Genomic DNA, 20201 nt, shown 5'->3' with positions numbered 1-20201 from the left:
TCTGTTCCCACTGGTAAGCTCTGCCAAGGACTTCAGTGGAATTGTAATTCTTCCTTAGATACTTCATGTGGTAGGAAACCCTGGTTATTTTTTAACCTGGCTTCCTAAGAAAATTGATTTTCTTTCCTATAAAATTAGTATGATCACGTTGTCTGTGCATACAGGTATCTGTCATTTCTGCCCTACAAACTTTTTTTGAGCCTGCTTGCCAATTTCAGAAAAATTTGGCAGCAGGGTAGAAGTCTTGAAAATACAAAGTTCCTGTAGTTTCATGAATATAACCACTCAGAAGAGGCTGATTCTGTTACTGCCACCTGAAGGAAAGGATGAAGCCCCTGCGTATTCTGTGAATAGAGTCAATATGGAAGAAATAAATTACGAATATTCTAATCCTAGGAAGTGATTCAGACAGAATTTGTGCCTTATTAAACATCAGAAAAAAACCTCTCTCTTCAGTCAAGATTTGTATCCTGAATGTATTCTCTGATGTCTTACAAGGCATGAACACCGTTTGAAGCTTTTCTTTGGCAAAGGCATTTAGGACATCTTTCCTGTGTGGTTTCTCTGATGTTTAATAAGGAGTGAACTCATACTGTGCTGTGGCTTTAACACAACTCAGTTAAAAAGTCAGTGTGATGCAGTGTAGAAGTCCATTGGAAGCCAAACTTTGTTACTATGCTACCCGTGAACTTCCATGTTATTTATGCTGTGAATAGTCCCGATATAAGCAAATACAGTTAGGTAAACATTGACTGGTGGGTATCCAGGAATAAATGACACACAGAGATTACATCCCTAGAATGTTGTAGCTGATGTTTACACACATAAAACTCACGCAATATAAAGAAGTAACTAATCAAGCTTTAGTAGGTCATGTCCATATATTGGTCTGACATTAACATTGGTAACATTGTGTTGTTACAGCACATGTGCAGAGGAGGACCAAATTTCTATTGATGTGGGAACTAAAACTTTGAAATCGTGACTCTTTTGGGGTTTTTGGAAAAAGAAAACTGTTATTTGACTTACTATTATGCATTTTGTATACAAACGTGTATGAGGTTCATACAGATGCAGGTGGTTATATGGGTTAAAGTCAATACCTCATTTTATCACCAAATTCAAATAGGCGTTCAGATAAGGATTTACCTGTTCAAGGTTATAATAATGAAATCTGTTTATAGTACATTGTATCCAGTATATACAAATGCCAAGTTCGATCCAGTCTATTTAAAGAAAAAGACAAAATGAGAGCAATTCTTGGATTTGCTGTCCATCCTGAAGTCAGAATTAGATTTTTTTTTTTTAAGACCCCATCCTGCTATTGCTTTCTTTTTCAGCATGAAAACCATATTATTAGGTACATAGATCCAAATCCTATGGTTCTAAGCACATTTTTATTTTAAACCAAGGTGGTTAAGAATTTACCTAACTAAAAGAGGATCAAATATATCATTCCCTCGTTTGCATTACAAAACAGCTGCTTTTTTTAAACCCTATGGCTTATTCTTAATCTGAAGTTAAATTGGGCATGTATAACTGCATTGTCACTGTGAGTTCTTAGTGAAAGATGGAAAATCTGAAAGAGGGACGTGAGTAAGATTTCTCTGGTGTCAGTGTAACCCCTGCAATTTTTAAGAAAAATTAAAATTGACCAATAGCTAAAGAAGCACTAACTATAGTAGTATTTATTAAAGGTTAAGACCTCCAGGCATTTGGAAGACAGAAGCCAAAATGAACAGGGGCTATATACAGGAATTAAGTTCAGAACTGTATTTGTTTGTTCTTGTAGGGTCAGTTTGTTTTTTTCTTTTTTACTCCAACTTTGTAGCAGACCTAAAATCTTCATAAGCTAATGCATTCATTATAATTCACTTAAAAACATCCAATGATGGCCTGTATGTTGAAGACAGGAAACAGAAGAAAAAGCAAAGAGCGTATGATTTCTGAGAACTCCAGTCTTCACAACAAAATAATAACCTAAGCATGTAGAAGCCCTGAATGAGCTATTCCTGCCCCAGGGTTTGCAGGTAAACTAGAATTCTAAAATACTGTTTATAGATTTAAATAATACTGAAGGTTTCATTTTTTACATTCTTTAGTCAATTCAAAAATAACTTTTGTGAGTGACAAAGCTTCACAATAAAAAAAAGCTTGCAAAGTTGTCTAGGTCCAAAATCATGCGCTTCTGCAATTACAGATAGATAGTGTAGACAGTGTGCAATGTTGTCTTTAAATTTAGTAAAGTGAGAAAATGAGAAACCTGCCTTAGCAGCTAGTATCCAAGGGAGTTTGTTGACACTGTGACGTTATTAGCTGATGAAAAGAATAATTTCACATGAACTGAAAAGACTCAATAGTAAACTTCACTTTGAAAGATACTGAGGACCTCCTTTAGAAATTCTGGTCATACTCAACTTCTGAAGTAGTCGTGAGTTCTACTTTGCTTTTATTAGCATATAATAGTATTCATTCCCTGACATAAATTGTATTATGGATTGTGTATGATTTGAAGTAGTATCTGCACTATACATAAATTGTATTATGTATTGTTAAAACACTTTACATCCTTAGGGTGAAAGGTATTTTAACAAAGCATGTAGTACTACTTCAATGCTTTTATTTTTTATATAATCTTCTGATGCTCCACGTCTTCCCTGTCACTCTTAGCCATGTCTCTTTTCTGGCTTAAAGAAGAATGTCAGATTTGCACTGGATTATCCCAAGGAAATAGCAAACATTACTTATAAGTTATATCATGAAGAGGTGTAGCCTTCTGAGTTAAAGTATGGGGTGTTCCCATTTGTAAGGCGTTTTTCATTTTGCAAGTGCTTTGCAGAGGTCAGGTGTTGTTTGGGGGTTTTTTTAGCACAAACTCTGAAAGTGTAAGTCCTCTATGTATTTCCCTAGTCTGCAAAGACTGGGAAAGAATGGCTATGGCTGTTTCCTCTTAATTTACCCCAGAAACTGTTGTCAGAATTGGGTTAAAACACAGAATTTGTGGCTTCCAGTGCAGTGTAGTGACTTGACATTAAAGTGGAAGATCATAAACTATAAGCATGAACGTGTGAAGAAAAGATCTTGAAGAGGAAACAATCAATTTTAGTTTGTACAATATAAATATATTATTGTAGCTTGTTTTGTAGTTATAGTGATTTATCAAATGGCATTAACACAGCTTTGGAAAAGTTCATCATGCAAGTTGGAGGTTGCCAGTTGTGTCATTCAGTGACAGGGATGGAGGTGGTGAGGAAAATCAAACTGTTTGGTAGCATAGCCTCTTTCTTAAAGACTTTCAAGAAATCAAATTTTAAAGAACATGAAAGAAATAAAAGTACAGGATATGCAAGCATAGGCATGGATAACACAGAAGATTCCAAGAGAGTACTAATATTTATTGCTGATAGAAACAGTTAAATGCAATTAGAATAAAAACATTCTCAGCCAAAAATTAGAATATTTTCACCTTGGGCATAAATTCTTTTTCTGCAACCTGTTGGTACGTTAAATTATATTAAGTATTAAAACCACATTCTGTTATTTAGACGTACAAGATAATTATAACAGTTTCCTAATCATGGGCACACATAGGACAGTGTTAGCAGCCACTCCACTTACGATTCAATAAATAAAAAATTTTGTCCCATATATTGTATGAGTGAAAAGTTGCTAAACTGTTGAAGTGAATTGAATGAAGGAAGAGTTCTGTTAGAGTTCATTTAAATGTCAAGTCAATTAAAAGCTGATATTTTTGGGAGATCATTGCATACAATACAGAAGTTTTTTAAAAAAAGGAGAAAACCGTATTCCTCTATGGAAGAGCTTTATAAAAAAACACATACAAATACTGGCAAGACATCATAGTCTTCATCAGATTGAGTGATTATCAACCTATAATCTAGAAGTCTCAACATAACTAATAATAATAATAACAGATGTCAGAAAGTTGGAGCAAACAAAGCATGAACACAGTTTATCTTGGTAAATACGTCTCTGTTGACCAGTGGTAGATCTTTGGCTTGCAAATAAGCCACCATTGACAGAAAGGTTTCTTTGAAGTAGTTCTCATCTCTTGTGAATTTTAATTTTAGTTCATTGAATGTCCCTCATTCAATTACTTATTTTAACCTTTTTTAGTTATCCTTTTAGAGTGTATTCATAGCAGTATTGGTTTTACACTGTCATAGGTGCTGCATTTAGTACCAGATACAAAACTTAGTTGGTGCTTTTGATTTTTGAAGAGATAGAGAGAGGAACTAGTTGAGAAAGAAAGCAAAGAGAGAAATTGCTTACTAATATTTTAAGAGCAAGGGAGCAGGAAAGAATTCATGCTATTTCATATTTTAATCCATTCTTTAATTATTCTTATTGAAAATTCTGATTAGTGCTTGAGGCAGTGTATTTTCTTTTTTTTCCTTTTTTTTTTTTTTTTTTTAACACTCTATAGGACTCAAGAGCCTTAATATAATTTCCAGAAAGAAAAGACTTAATTCAGGAAGCTATTCTAGATGTAAAATCCTAGTATCTTCAGTCTTATTAAAAGACAGAATGTAAATGATTTAAAAGCTGACAAGCTTTCTGAAAATGTCATTCTTCAGCTAAGAAGACTAGTTTGTCAAAGCATTTAATATTTATTTGTAAATACATCTATTTGCAGATACCATTTTGGCCACTCCATTATCTAAGCACTCAACTTGCAGATGCACTCAAGCCCTTAAACATTAAGTAATATTAATGAAAGCCTTGAAAAGTGATAAGGTATACTAACGTAAAGTTGGAATTTTCGCCTTTCAGTGACCATGTAAGTATTTGCAGTTCCTAAGGGAAAGAGGGCCTGCATTGAAGGAGGTTTATGGGATGCAAGTGTGTACATTTGATTCAGGCCTGACTGATGTCTCTATGTGCAGTATATGCATTCATAATCTCTTCTGGGAAAAGGGGAATCAGAGAACCATAGAATCTTTGTGAAAAGGATTTTTGCTCCAGTCTTTGTCTTGCAGCACATGCTGTAATGAAACTGCTCCGTGAACAAAATCCAAGCATCAGTGAAAACAAAATCCTGGGAATGCTTGTATTCACTTTTTGACCAACTAAGCACTGCTCTGAGTTGCAAATTATGAAATTTCCAGTTCCTTGTGCATCTATGGGGTCTCTGCTTTGATTTTAGTACAATGAAGACCTGTGGTTTTATTTTCTGCCTTTCATTTTTTGTTTTAGAAGTAGACCTGTGTCTGCCTTGTTACAGAAGGAACTTTTGTTATCTCTGATGCAAATAAGGGTTTGAAAGTGCCAATGTTTTCTTCTGAGAATTATTCCCAGTCTTCTCACTTAGCAAGGGCTGCCTTTGTGCGATATGATGCATAGCTCTGCTTCTCTCTGTTTTGAAGAGAATATATTACAATGAATATTGAATTATTTATGTTCGTAGGAACAAAACACACTTACCCAAATGCCTGTGGTAAAGATTCTAAAAGGGGCTGTAAAAAACCATCTGAGCAGATTCGTATCATCTTGTTAAATGAGTAAAGGTTTAATATGGTTCTTATTAGCTTGTCAAACCACAGTGGCTGTGTTTACACGGAAAGCTTATGTTCTTCTTGCCTTGCGTCCACATGTGAACGTATTTGGCTTACATAAAACCTGAGCTCACTAGGCCTCTTGGAGCATTTAGTGGGAGCACCAGACCAGACTTGTAGCATTCCACATCGTTTGTGAACATAAGATAAAGCCAATTTCAAGATCTGAGCAAGAATGCCCCTTAATCATGCTGTGTACACATGGAAATCAGTGTCAGAAGCCAGATGTATGAAAGAAAAACATTTTTCTCCTCTAACTTTCTGCCTCCCTCGGGCATTCTTATCAATGACCCAAATGCTCAACTTCATATCCAGAGGTTTTCCAGCATGTTGCTCTCATTTCATTTCTGAAATTTTTTTGCAAGTTTTCTATCCCTTCAGTACTCTGCATTTCTCATTCTTCATGTAAGCTAATCAAATGTGATGCTGATGATGCAGGGGACAGGATGTCTCTTACATAAAATGTTTCTCCAGATAGAAGAGATCCACAAATGAGGATTACTGTCTGGCCTAAGGAGAAGGGAAAAAATTTGATTATGTGGGAGAAGTCTGCACCACAGCACTATTTTAGCACAGAGGCAAAAAATAGCATGCTTACAAAATGACTATGTCACTGGAAGTGTTAGGCATTAAGCAATATCAGGAAAAGATTAACAATAAAAGATAATTACTGTAATTTGACTAGTAGATTAGGGAACATAAATAAAATAAGGAACAATGTAAGCAAGTGCAATCATAAAACATAAAAGGCTGCAAGTTATAGAAAATGACTGTTGTTCTTCAGAAAAAGGTGAAAACAGCAGGCAGGAAAGTGATGGAGTCGTACAGTTTTTTGAGACTCATTTTTCTGCTTCATGATAAAGTCATTGCTGCTTAGCTGGGCTTAGTACAAGTACTAGAAAATTACCTGCCATGTGAACAGTCATAATATAGTAAACTGGATGTTATTGAATGAATGTCAGAAGATTGATAAGAAATTATAGGTATATAGGACATACATTTGTAAATATAACTGATACCATCTTGGAACAGTTATTTATGTTACCCACTTTATGGACAGATGATAAGAGAAGATTCACATGGATTTGTGATAAATATTCTGTACGATGAGATTGTTTGGGATCTCCATCACTAAAGCAGAGTGGATTATAAAAGAGCAGATCAGTATCTTAAATGGTGACAAGCACTGTGTACCATACCACACAGGCTTCAGTGCAGAGGAATTTCCAGCAATCTTCACCATAAATAAATCCTCGATTCTTTCACTAATTTATTGAGTCCTACTGTTTCAGAGGATATTACTGCTCACAGTGTACCAGCACTCTAGTCGTCTTTTTCTTGTTTATGCACAAGTTTGTAATTTCCAGCTCCTATCTTCATGCTACATGTAACACATTTTTAGTTTCTTTGAGACAGCACTTCAAATCAATATATTTTTCACTTGCAGTAGAAGAGCCAATGCCCAGTATTACTTTACTTGCTACTTAGAAGACCCTCAATATATTCATAGTTAGGGTGGTTATAAATATATAAGCAAAACAAGTAATGCCATTAAAAGCATGTTTCTGAAGAACAGGAAGTTGAAAAGTAAATTTTCAGATCGCAGACTCAACTTTCCATCCTTCACAGTTCATGTGGAGGAGAAATGGGGAAATGGGGATAATGTATCATTTTAAACAAGTTCCCAGTTTTATGTTGGCATCTCAGATCAGTGCAGGATGAAAAAGTGTTGCAATTAGGTTACAGTTCACTCTCTTTTTCAGTCAAAATCTTGTTCTGCCTTAGTTGTGACAAGTATCCAGCCTCTTTCACACTTGCACTTCTTCCTGAGATCTATACAGAAGACAATGTCAGTAGGTTAGGCTACGTGGTCTTTCTCCTGGCATCTTAAACCATTTCTTTAATCTTGACTTACTGCTTTTTTAACTTCTTTGCAAGTAAAAACAAAATAAGATTTCACAGTGTTCTCATTCTTTCCTTGTCTGCCCATGTTGCTTATCTACCTTTTTTGTTCAGTGATGTTTGCTGCTGCTCCATTTGTCTAGGTTTCTTTCCTACAACTTTTTCTGGTCATTTGGGGTTATTTTGGCTTGTTCTTTCCTCATTGCATTTAAATCTCTGTGAAACTATTTTTTGACTTTCCTTCACTTCTCACTCAGATTTCTCTTAATTTGCTGCCAAGATTCCTTTAAGAAATAAGCAAAATGCTTTGGAAATACATATTTCTTCATTGTAAGTGTCCTTGCTGCAACCCATTCTCTTCCTCCCCTGTCGTTCAGTCCCTGCTTTTCAGTTCCTCACTGTGTTGTATAGTGTGAAATACTGGACTGCAAAAGTTCTTTGGGACAGGAGCCATGGCCTCCTGTTTAAACTGTGAGGCATCTAGCAACTTCTTCAGGTCTTCTTATAACTGTTTTCCTTAAATAATACTGCGCTGATGGATAATTAATATTAGTAACTAATACATACGGGGGGGGGACACGACCCAAACTACATTTTTGAGATTATAAAAAGTGTCTCTAAATTCAGTTCTTATGTGTTTTGTTATGGATTCACATTATTATTTGCCCAAATGACTGAGCATATTACATTTGCCATACATGTTGCTATTGGAGTTTTTTGCAGAAGAACTGAGGAGGACTTAAAGGTAGTAAGTTGCAACTCAAAAGCAACATCTGTCAGAATTGTTGAGCCTTAGAGAATCATACTCTTTATAGCATGTGGAACTTTTTGTATTCTCTTTTTGAACCTGTTCGTACTGTATTATGAAAAATAGTTCTGTATTTTAAGCATAAGGGGTTTTTTAATACTTTGAATCAGTTTGAAATATATTGCTTTTATACTTTTTACTTTGGTTTTATATTGTCAGAATGAGTAAGTGACCAAAACTTCTGTACTGTGCAATGTTTTATAGTGATATTGTTGACACCAGTTAAGCTAACCTGTATTTTAAACCGCTGCACACATGGCAGCCTTGCTGATAATTTCTGTTGCACTTGCTTGGACTTTTCCTGAAGTTTGTACCTTGAGGTATGATGGAGGTCCCAGGTTCTGCTGGGCTGCCTGCCTGCCTAGGCTGTCTGTTGTAAGCTACAGATCAGTTTTTAAAAGTGGGTCCCCTTATCCAGACAAGAAAGCATTGTGATGACTGTTGTAGGCAGAGTGCTTGCGTACCGCATGCTACCGCTGTGTAACATGAAGTGCTGGGTAATGAATGTTACGCTCACATGGTTTTGTTTCTTCAGAGAATGCAAGGTCTGAGTACAGTGGAGAGCTTCCTTTTCTATCACTGGCAGCCCAGGTTGGAAATCTCTCAGTCTCTTTTATGCAGAACCTTTCTGCATATAAAGACCCATTAAGCAAAGAAAATACCCCTTCAGTCCTGATTTATCCAATACAGAGGAAATACTAGCATTTTCAGACTTTTATACTGTCAAGTAGCAGTAAGAAAAGCTTTATACTGCAAGAGTATCTGTTCTTTCTCCTTCTAGCTCTGAGTCTGGCCAGGGAAGGGAAGAAAAGAAATGTATTATAATTTAATTATAGGGTTGGCTATCTATTCATCTTGTGCTTCTTGGATTTTTCTTCCTTGAGGAGGACTAGAATCCTGGGGACAGAGCTCCTGTCCCCATAAATCTTTCAATACTGGATCACCCAAGCTATAGTTTGTGTATAAGTCTGTTAGGTCAAAGTCTGCTAGAACCCAGAATCTCTTCAGTTAATGTAAATCTTTCCTTGGTATAGCTACTTTGTCTAAAATTGGAAATACATTATAGAAAACTGCTTTTTTTTTGATAATTTTACCTGCAGCAGAATACAGAAATTGGAATAACCCAAACAAAGCAGTATTCATTAGCGCTGACAGTTGACTTCATCCCCCAGCTTTTATACTATTCTATGAATGTTATTAAACTTCAGTGTACTTCAGTATAAGCATCTGGATGTTATAGGTGGGCAAGCAGAGAAGCAGACTGGTTGCAATAATTTGCTAGAACATATGAAGTCAGCAGAAGAGCTGCAAATAAAGCTCAGCAAGTCTGACTTGCAGTTTTCTGCGCAGTCTGTGAAACTAAAATACATTTGGGGTTTAGTGTTTGCTTTTTACAGTGATTATTTCATATTTTTTTCCAGTCACTAGTCAGGAGGAGCTCAGAGGTATTTACTCTGAATCTCTAGTAGGTCAAGGAAAAAAAGATGGTATTATCCTTTCAGCTCTAGTGGCCAGATTTTTAGTCTGAGTTTGACCAGAATTGTTCCTCCAAATAAGTAGATTTGGCATAGTTTTCCTTCTAGGTCTATTTGTGACTGTATTTTTTTTTTCTGTACACTCAACAATGTAGATACCTCAGATTATATATATTAGCTGAAAACATACATTTCCATTTTACCAATGTTGAAGCAGAAATAATTACAAGTAAAAAACTGGAAACTTTTTTTGGACACACTTTACCTTGTAGTAGATTTGAGTGGACAAGCAATATGTTAATTATGTTTGCTTTAAATGGAATATTACTAGAAAGGGGAGAAAACACTATCACAAACCTAGACTGACCAATTTTTCTGTAACAAGAGTAATGTTCTGTTATTTTACTGTTAAGCTCCGTATTGCTGATCGAAGCAATATCCCAAGGCTTCTGCCAAGCACCGTTTTGTTTGTGTGATAGGGAGGATTTGGTTATGGTTGAGCCAGTCTGAAAAATGGTAAACTGACAGCAAATCTGGGATCATGGTTTGTAAGGCAGCTTTTGTGGTCACGTGCTTTTATTTGATGTGGTTCCTTGTGTCTCCTGTGCCAAATGGTGTAATGTACTAAAGTGATGAAACTGCAAAAGAAAAAAAAAAAAAGTCAACCATTTACTTCAGCAACAAAGGAGAAGGAGAACAGGGAAGAAGATCAAAGCCCATAACATGAGTCTCAAAAGAGGAAAAAAGAGCAAAAAGAAGGGAATTTCTTTCCACATGCTTCAGGCTACTCTTGCTTATAGCCATCATGAGTAATAAACCCTTTAAATGCTTGTGTAGATCTGCAACATGCTTCAGTTTCAAAATAAGGCAGGTGAAAACTTAGAGAGTTAAGAAGGGTGTATCCTGGTAAAAGCAAGGGCTATAGTCTATAAAGTCTAAAGTCTACTTTCCATCACTAGTACATAGATTCGAACATGTTTTAACATTGGCCACGCTGAGAGAAAAGCTCTTAGTTATTTTAAACTGGTATAAAGTCTTTCCTTGGAGAGGAAAGATTCTTTATTTACATTTTCAAAGCTAGACAAACCTTCAACTGTATTGTTCACAATCATAGAAATTGTCATTTCCCTATTTTATGTGGGTTTTGCAGAAAGAATACATTGGATTAGGAACACTGTTGAGTGCAATTGGTATTATGAACTACTTTCTTTGGTATGAAGCTCTTTAATGCTATGTTCACACTGTGTTCAGGGATAAGAATGATTCTTCTTCCAGTGCTGGACCTCCTTCCCAAATACGCTTTTTTCACTCCTTCCTCCCTTGGAGCAAAAATAACTGCCATTGTGCAAAGTACCTCCTTTTAAGAGCCTGAAACTTTTCCTTAGATGTTCATTTCTTTGTGATACTTCTTTCAGAAGAAAGCTTATGCAGTTTTGGAGGTGGGGAATGGTACCACATAAAGGCAAAATAGAGTGAGAGAGAGCAAAATATAAAGGCAGTATTACATGTGTACAGGTGCTTAACTGTAGTACCATAACCTGTGTTAGCACATAACTTTATGAACGGCGATATTTTTATTCTTGTGGGACTCTGCAAGATTTAGGGAGTAGTCTGAAATAATCCTCATTTTTCAGACTTAGCTCAAAAGTTTCCCAGCAATCTAGAGAAACCTTTTTTCTGCTTGGAGAAAGGGGGGAGCAAAATGGGTTGCAGGGAGGAGGTGGGGAGAATGCAAGGAGTTCAGGGGACCTAGGCAGGCCCAAGAGAACATGAGGAGAGTTGTATGGAAGTAAGTAGGGTAGGGATGGGAGTAGGAGCATTTTCTTTGTGCCTGTAAGTGTGCCTTGCCAAACCACCCAGGCTTCTGAGCTTGGGACTTGGGAGCACCCTTCTTGTCTAGTGAAGTGTTGTTTTTAAGGAAGGGGAAATAAGTGATTTTTTACACATAAATAAGAACAAAAACAGTCACTTCTGTAAACCTGTGAATTAATGCTATGGCTTTTTTTTTTTTTTTTAAAGGATCATTTCTTGAGAAAGACATTTTAATGTAATTATAAGCTATTAAGAAATGGGAAGGAATTTTGCATTTTGTATGCAGGCCTGAATAAATAGATCCATTGAAAGACAGACAGAGCAAGTCACTTGGAATGCACCAGTCAACAGCAGAAATGTAAACACACTCCAGCTACGCTCTCTGCACTTGTATTTCAGTGTGTCACAGAACAAAACTGCTATTAATACAGGCTGACTGCTGCTCTTGTTGAATTCAGTATTGAATCCTTCACAAAATCCAGTTTTAATTCACAGATCGTGGATCAGAACTGCATTGTGTCCTGGAAACCCAGGAAGGCAGGAACTTGCTGCAAAGGAGTCTCTGGTCCATCTTAAAATGAGGCATATGAAATTGGTTTGCAGAGCTGAGTAGATTTAGAGTAACAGCAAGTGAATAAAATGCCGAGTCCAACAGATCTTTGTCTCTGTGTTCCAACGTGTTCATGCAATCTTACCTCATAGATAGGTAGATCTACCATGTATTTATTTTCATCCGGTACCAGTCTTAATGAAATAACATTCACTAAGATTGTTGCTTTGTGAATTATTCTGATAGTGGCTTTCTATAATTCATCATAGAATTTTAACCTTTAAAAAGTAGCAGGTTACTGGAAAAAAATTGTGTAAAAATCAAACACAATTCAGTTGGTTGTGCTGAAACTGGACTTACTGTGGAAATGTAGGGTAGCAATATTAAATAATTTGTCTGTGTTTAAAAACAAAATAGCTTCCCCATCATCTTTCTTGATGGGTGTTTGTTTGTTCGTTTGTTTTTGTCGTCTTGATACAATGAATGTCACCAGACTTGATAGTGTGATGTTACAGTTGTTCTTATTCCTGGGTATAAAAATGTGTTTTATTTATGAGGAGTGTATAACAGTGATACCAAGAAGGAAAGCTTAATCACAGAAGTAAGATCTGTTCTTCAAGAGCTTGGCTATCTGGAAAGCAGGTCTGACATGCAGGAATCTTCAGCTTGCACTGATGGAATCTCTTGACAAATAGAATTTCTTTGACTATAGAAGATTTGTTCTGGCATTTTTCTTTTTCTATATCTTTTCTTTTGGACTGGGCTTTGAGGGACATCAAAAAGCAACATTAGATACTGAGCTGCATGCTGAAATTCCCTTGTCTAGTTTTCTCCATTTTACATATTTCCTTGCACCTTTTACAGGTGCTTCTTATATTACGTTGAGTAAGTCACTCTTTCTTCAGCTGCGGGTTTATTATAGGGTCAAAGGAATTATAGCCTCTTGCCCTGTCTCATGGTTGTGAGGTACTGCAAGTATGTTCCTTTGGCATGACAGAGGCATAGTACAGCACAGTCAAATCACTGAGCAATAGCTTCCTTGCATGTTTAAAAATAAAAGATAAATATCAGTTTCATAAGGCAGATGAACTTTAATTGCTGAATGTTTATAGAAAGTTTTGAGATGGTCAGAGGCAAGGTCCTGTGCAAATGCAGTATTTTATTAAAATATTTAATAAGCAGATTCTCTGACCCAGTAGAGGGAACAAAGATGCCTGTCCACTCTTAATTTTCCCTGCCCATAATTATTTCTACAGAACATAAATTACATATTGTACAGCTTTATTCTGTTTTCAGAGGATAATTATACTAGAAATTCCAGCCTTCTTTCTGTGGAGGGACCTCTTTCTCAGAAACCACACCTTGTAGCAGTCTGTTTTTCATTTGAGAAGGGTTGAACTCCCATTTATGTCAACAAGTTCTTATGGATTGACTACTTTCAAAAGATGGATACAGGTAAAATGGGAAGCCCTTATTCACAAATCATAATAATTCAGTCTGGAAGATGTATTGTAAGCTGATGATATAGGAGTGGAAGCTTTTTTGCATGTGAAATCTGTTAGACGTTGCTCCTAATTTAATGCCTACTCTTGTAACTGAGAGAGGAGCCTGTAATTCCTGTTGTAGTCATCTGAGCGTCTCCAGTGGTATCTTGATGCTTGGACTTGGTTGCAAATGAGGCAAGGCAGGATGCAAAACGGACAGTACCATTTGCTCTGTGTATGAGATTGGAGGCTTTTAGGGATATATTTACATAAGCCTTTAAGGAGTTTAATAAACTGAAAGCCAGGGTCTTAAAGTAAGGTTCACAACCCACTTGTAACATACCAGGAGGGACAAATCTTTTATTCTCTAACATTAAAGACTGATGGACCCAGTATACTTTCAGTTTCCTAAGAGCAAACTACTGTTTCAGAAATGTTCCAACTTAGTAATATTCTAATAGTCACGCTTCACTGTTTTTAGCATCCGCAAGTAGCAAAATTACATTCCCATTTGCGTAATTTTAGTAAGGGGGTGGCAGCAAGGAAAGAGAGTTCTGTTTAAAAAAAAAAAAAAATACTGTTCAAGTCTTACTTCTGCTGGAAAAGTTTGTTTGTTTTTTTATGTAGCTGTAGTGTACTCAAGGCTTTTTTTTTTTTTTCATCATTGCATATGCAAAATCCAGACCTGCAGAACTGTTCCATGTGGTGAACAGTCTGCTGAACCCAGACTGTTTTGCCTGAGTAGCAGATTTCCATATACCTCATTATGAATTTGGGTTTTTTTGATTTATGTAGGCTCTGTTCCTTCAAAGGGATGTACAACCATAGACCTTTATACCTACCAAAGTGATATCTTATCAAGTACTGAGGAAAATAGAAGGGCACGTCCCTTTAGAGAGTAAGAGCCTTATTTGTCAGAGAAGAACCTTCTTTCTAGCCATTCTAATCTTTCGTGGAAACGGCATATAAACAGGAGGCCACAAAGTAACTTAGCTTTTGAAACTTTTTAATTGTACCCAACAAGGTTCTGGATGTTTAGTGAAAAGCGTGTAATGCAAATTTATATCCCTTTTGATTGGTAAAAGACCAAGAAAGATTTAGGTCAGTACTGCTAAAAGAAAGTAGCGTGGACTTCAGCTGGTTGTTGCCTTAAACAACCTGGTTTAAATAAAAAGTGCTAGATCCTTCCACACCAACAAAGCCATTATCCTCGACAATAGCGGGCATGTTTGTCTTCCATCCTGTGATAAAGGCAGTTGATTAAGGTGCCTAAATATATCTCTGAAGCTATTATATTTCTGTGGATTCTTACCATTCAGATTTCCAGTCTGTGCATGGACAAAGTTAATATCTTTGTTTGTATGATTTCCTTCTGGGAATTAACAAAACCATAGAATCGGGGAATATAATCACAAAACAATGTAGACTAGAGAGAATCTCTGGAGGTTATCTGGCCAAACCCCTCCTCAGAGCAGCGCCAGCTTAGATCAGCGTGCTCATGGCAGTTGTTCTGCTGGGCTTTGAGCACCTCCAAGGATGGAGATTCCCCAGCCCCTCTGGGCCTGTCTTCCAGTATTTTATTGCTTTCATTGTGAAAACGTTTTTCCTAATAGCTAACCAGAACTTCCTTTGTTGCAACATGTCTATATTGCCTTTCATCCCGTCACTGTGCACTTCCGAGAAGGCTCTGTCTCCATCTTCTCTATATTTTTCCATTAGATAATTGAAGGCATCAATATACCTTCCATAACAATATGCCTTCAACTCCCCTCTTCAATATCCCCCACCCCCCCGGTGTTCTCTGAAGACTGAACAAACCCATTTCTTTCAGCATCCCCCCCTTACATTGTGTACATAATAATCTTATGGCCCACTGCCACCTTGATCTAGTAGATTAACATCTGTGTTGTACTGAGAGGCCCAAAACTGGAGTAGATGGCATGGCTGACATGCATCTGGCCATCTCTTACTCCTCAGTCCAAATTATTTTGCTTGGTCTTAGCTGGTTTGACTGAAGGTGAGTTTTTGAATAATTCAAGACTCAGAGTCCTCTCTTCCCACAATAACAAGGTATCTTAACTACAGTTCTCTGCATCTTACTGATGAGGGCTAAGAAACAGAACTGTTTACAATGAAAAAGCTATTTCCTGAGAGAATGTTTTGAGTTAGTGATACCCTTGATTAAAGTAGTTTATTTATATTGGGTCATGGTATAACCTGTTTTTACAAATGGTACCATTCAATATTTTTTATATCACCACAGCATAAAAAACACTTCCTCATCATGGCCCTTTGACTTTAAGCACAGGTAAAGAGGACAGTGTAGAAAGCACTTTCAAATCCCAGGGACTGTACGTGTAATGTACTGTTAAATTAACATCTATTTCTAGTGCGCTTGGAGGATCATCTGCCCTTCACATCCCAGCCTTTCCTGGTGGAGGTTGTCTTATCGACTATGTACCCCAAGTATGCCAGCTGCTAACAAACAAGGTAAGTTAGTAAAGAGCACTCAATTTTCCTTTCCCTTATGTGCTGTACTGTATTGCAGTAATATGCTATAGCATTTCTATAGACATAGCTTTTCTTCTGCCAGGTAGTTGAAGCAGGGCATACTTGTGAACTACACAAATACCTTCTTGGTAAGAGTTGAGCACCTAAGCAGGGCATTGAATATAATGACTCTTTTAGGCAAACAAGAGTGTTTGGGATCAGAGCCTGGAGTGGATTTTTCTTAGTGTGTGTGACATGTTAGGATTTAGGATAAAATTTATTGTATCATACAACTCTACATTGCAGCAAACTATTTTACTAGTAAATACAATTGTGTAGTTTGCATGTTATTTTTCTAGCTGGAAGTTTTCATACTGTAGTCATCGTTGTAGGTTTTCAGTATTTTCAGTGATTTTCTTCTCACATGTTTCATCCAAATGAACTGAATCAGCAGTCTATTTGGATGTTTATACAGTAATAGCTACTTAAGGTTGATGAAAAGGTTGTGTTCTGGTTAGCTTACTGTTTAAACAAAAAAGAGTGAGTGCAGTATTTTGAAAGCTTCTCCATTTAAGTGTAATTTTCAAAAGAAAGCTTAGGGGCCGACATCTAGGAATCTGCCTGTTACAGATCTCCTCTTTGTATTTGTATGTTATTTTTACCTTCAGTTGTCCAAATGAGGAAAATAATTTTATCTTTTAGAAAAAGTTTTTCAAAATGTGTTTCCATAATTATATTGGAATCTATCTTTAGAGTTGGTTTTGTTGTGGTTCTCTGTTAAAATTACTTTCTGTTTTTAAAATCTACAAGTACACAGGACTGTTTTTATCCTTTCTTAAACAAAGTCACTTAAGCAAACTTATCATATGTTTTTCCAAAATAACACTTCAGATCCTACACAAAGCCTTCAAAATAATCATAGTTTTTTATGAAGTAAACTTATAAATAGAATTTATCTTTGAGGGGTACAAGATATCTCTCAGCAATGATTATATCAAGGCTTTTTCAAAAAATTTAGGAAAGCATTTGCCAGCCAAGGAATTCTAGTATTACCATAGCCAAGAAAAATACTCTTCCTGTTCTTTTCATGTTCAGTGGGGAAAAAATGGTTTTTAAAATGTTAGTTTTCATTCTGGAAGGCAAAGGGATTCACATATGGAACCATACTGTAAGTCTTGAAGTAACCAGTTGTAAACCAGATGCTCTTGCAGCCTGACAACACGTGCGCTGTTTCTGTTATGGGTCAAACCCTGTTCACACTGTTCTGCTAAGTAATCCCATTCAAATCAATAAGAAAACATACATGGTGCAAGGAGGATTTTGCCTTAAGTCTTCCAAGTTTAGCATTGTTGGATTTTCTCTGTGCCAGGATGGAAGCCTTTCAAAACCCAGAATGCCTCAGAAATTGATGCTCGCAGTTGAGTAGGTGTCTCCCTGAGTCAGCATGAAACCACTGAGAGAGATTACTGTTAAGAAGATTTTGTTGGAGGTGCAGTCTTCAGAAAACATCCAAGATCAGTTGTGAAATTTTTTTTTTCTTTCCTTTTATAACCAGAATATTATTTTGACACTTAACCAACTGTCAGTTCAGGTAATTATGATTTGCCTATCGCAGCTTCCTGCTCAAATTTCATCAAGGCAAGGTCGTGCATTTCTTTTCTTCACTCTATCTTGTGCAGTTAAACAGCATTTCAATGTATTGTGAAAGTTTCACTCAGAAGTGAGTGAAGAGATTTCTTTTCAAGATTTTCGGTGTGCAAGATCCACTGTTTTAGAGGCATTTTAGGATTCTTTAGGGAAATCATGAAAGCTAAATGTAGGATTCAGAACAATTACCATGTCAAACATCAGTCTTCCTTAATGAGGAATATATGACAAATAGGGAGCACTGGCTTTTTTATGTTTTTATAGCTCTGGATTTGTTTCTGTCTTTCTTTTTTAAGGTACAATATGTTATTCAGGGATACCATAAGAGAAGAGAGTATATTGCAGCTTTCCTGAGTCACTTTGGAACGTAAGTTTTCTTTTGATGCATTATTTTCTGTAGCATGGGGAAAAGTGTGTTTTCTGCATATAGTCTTTGGTTGTGTGACTGCTGTCCACTGGATAAGATGAAATCTGGTCATTTTTCACAGAATCGCATGTATAGATTGTCTCTCTGTAGCGATACTGGAATGAAGTTCAGTGTTACTTCACTTCTATGCCAGTTGCTGATCTGATTTTGGTAGAAAATAGCTGATTATGGGAAAAGGACAGTAGGGATTTTCTCCTCATGTGAAAGAAATGTGCTTATCTCTGAATAAATGACTGGAGGGGTCTTACAGTAATAGGCAATGACTGAGGTGGGAGGATAGGAAGGTGGGTATGGTTCCAAGCCTTGCAGGAGCCAGAAACCACTGCTTGGCATAAAGGCAGGACTGGGAGACAAGCTGCTCCCACCACCAAGTAGTATCTTGTCTCTCAAGAGAAGGGGCTCTTGGGTTGTGTTGAATTCCAAAGGTCCATGGCCTGGCATGATGACACATCAGCTTCACAAATCAACTAATCAGGTGTGCCTTGGCACTGTGAAGGGTAGCCACTTTGGTTTCCCACCTAAATCCTGACTTGAGCAGGAGTCCAGGAGCCAATGCGACAGCAATTGCCTGACCAGTAGTGCTTTACCTCACTGTGAGGAGGGGGTTTCTGCTTCCAAGTGGTGATGCCAAATGGCATGGATATTCGGGAGCCCTTCAAATCTCAGGTCTCTCAAGTGACAATAGGAAGACAGGTGGCTTCTAGCATGCACCCAAATTTTATACAACTACAGATAAGGAATAATGACTTGAACTGAACATATAAATAGATAAGAGAGTCCATGCAAGCTCAATCCTTATCAAAACAAGATATTTATTTTTCTTCTGAGAAAACCACAGTCTAGAAATGGCCCAGGTGTGCCCATGATTTTATTTCACTTGCGAAGTGGTTCCTGAGTCCTGATACTGCTTGAGACTTTTAGAGAATGTTGACTCCTGAGAGTCAAAACTTTCAATCTGTTTACCGAACAACTCTTATATATTTAACTTTTTGTATGGTCTCATTCTTTGCTTTTTTGTATATATACTGTTTTGAATTTTCAAAGTTAAATTCTTCTCAGACTGCGCCTTTTCAATTTTACCCTGTCACTTACTACAGAGTTAATAAATATCTTAATCAGAGTAACATACAGGGAATTTGTATGTATACAGTTTTTATCAATTTAGTACTGCAGATTCATTAGCAGGTCTCCTTTCATTCTAAAGTGTATTTATGTAAACTGAATGTGGTCTTTCTTCAGGTAAGAAACTCCCAATACGAAAGCATAAATAAAAAGATCATTAAGATTAAAAGTTTAATCTAATTTTCATTTATCTAGAAAATTGTAACTGTTAATAAATAAAGCAAATATTGGAAGTTTCTGAACAAACAAGCAAAAAAAATAATCACTGTAATACAGAATTTACATATTTATCATTCAGTATTAGAATGAATGGTAGGTAAAAATTGTATTTTTTTTGTTGATAGTGGTGTGGTGGAATATGATGCAGAAGGCTTCACAAAGCTTACTCTGTTGCTGATGTGGAAAGATTTTTGCTTCCTTGTTCACAGTGAGTAACACTCTGCCTCGGGCATAAATGTCTATCCTCTTGAAGATACAAGTTCAGAAGGGAAAAATACAATTACAGGAAACAATTTAAAAGTTTTAGCTATTTTTATCCGGTGCTTAATATATGTATTTTTGATGTGACCATGACACTCTGAAAACATAAAATCCTGATTGTATTTGGAGAAGGGGAGAGGATCCACATCAATAGCGTACTGCCTGCTTCACAGAACACCAAAAGCATTCTGGGAAGTTTTTCTGGTAATTTAAATCAAGATTGAGTTCATAGTTCAAAGTCATCCTTTCAAAAGTGTCAATAATAAGGACCAATGCTATATATAACCTGGGAATACCTAAAATCTTCTGTAACTGTCAGGAATTAATGCATTGATAGTGATAGTAAAGACACTTCAGTGTAGGAAAAACCTATTGAATGAGAAATAATACTACACTGTCGTTAGGAGCCAGAAGTTATTCCTAGACTG

General features: G+C 36.6%; 1 protein-coding gene across 3 annotated transcripts in view; it reads left to right on the top strand.

The window, feature by feature from the left end:
- Nucleotides 1-20201, top strand: part of BABAM2 (BRISC and BRCA1 A complex member 2) — a 178704-nt gene that overhangs the window by 119909 nt on the left and 38594 nt on the right. For all 3 annotated transcript variants that reach the window (XM_074818096.1, XM_074818094.1, XM_074818095.1), the window contains 3 exons: nucleotides 15998-16097; nucleotides 18041-18111; nucleotides 19638-19720. In XM_074818096.1, the coding sequence (XP_074674197.1) occupies nucleotides 15998-16097; nucleotides 18041-18111; nucleotides 19638-19720 (254 nt within the window). The remainder of the gene's footprint in view (nucleotides 1-15997; nucleotides 16098-18040; nucleotides 18112-19637; nucleotides 19721-20201) is intronic.

This window comes from Strix aluco, chromosome 3 (assembly GCF_031877795.1).
Source record: "Strix aluco isolate bStrAlu1 chromosome 3, bStrAlu1.hap1, whole genome shotgun sequence".
NCBI classification, from domain to species: domain Eukaryota; kingdom Metazoa; phylum Chordata; class Aves; order Strigiformes; family Strigidae; genus Strix; species Strix aluco.
This window is presented reverse-complemented; position numbering and strand designations above follow the sequence as displayed.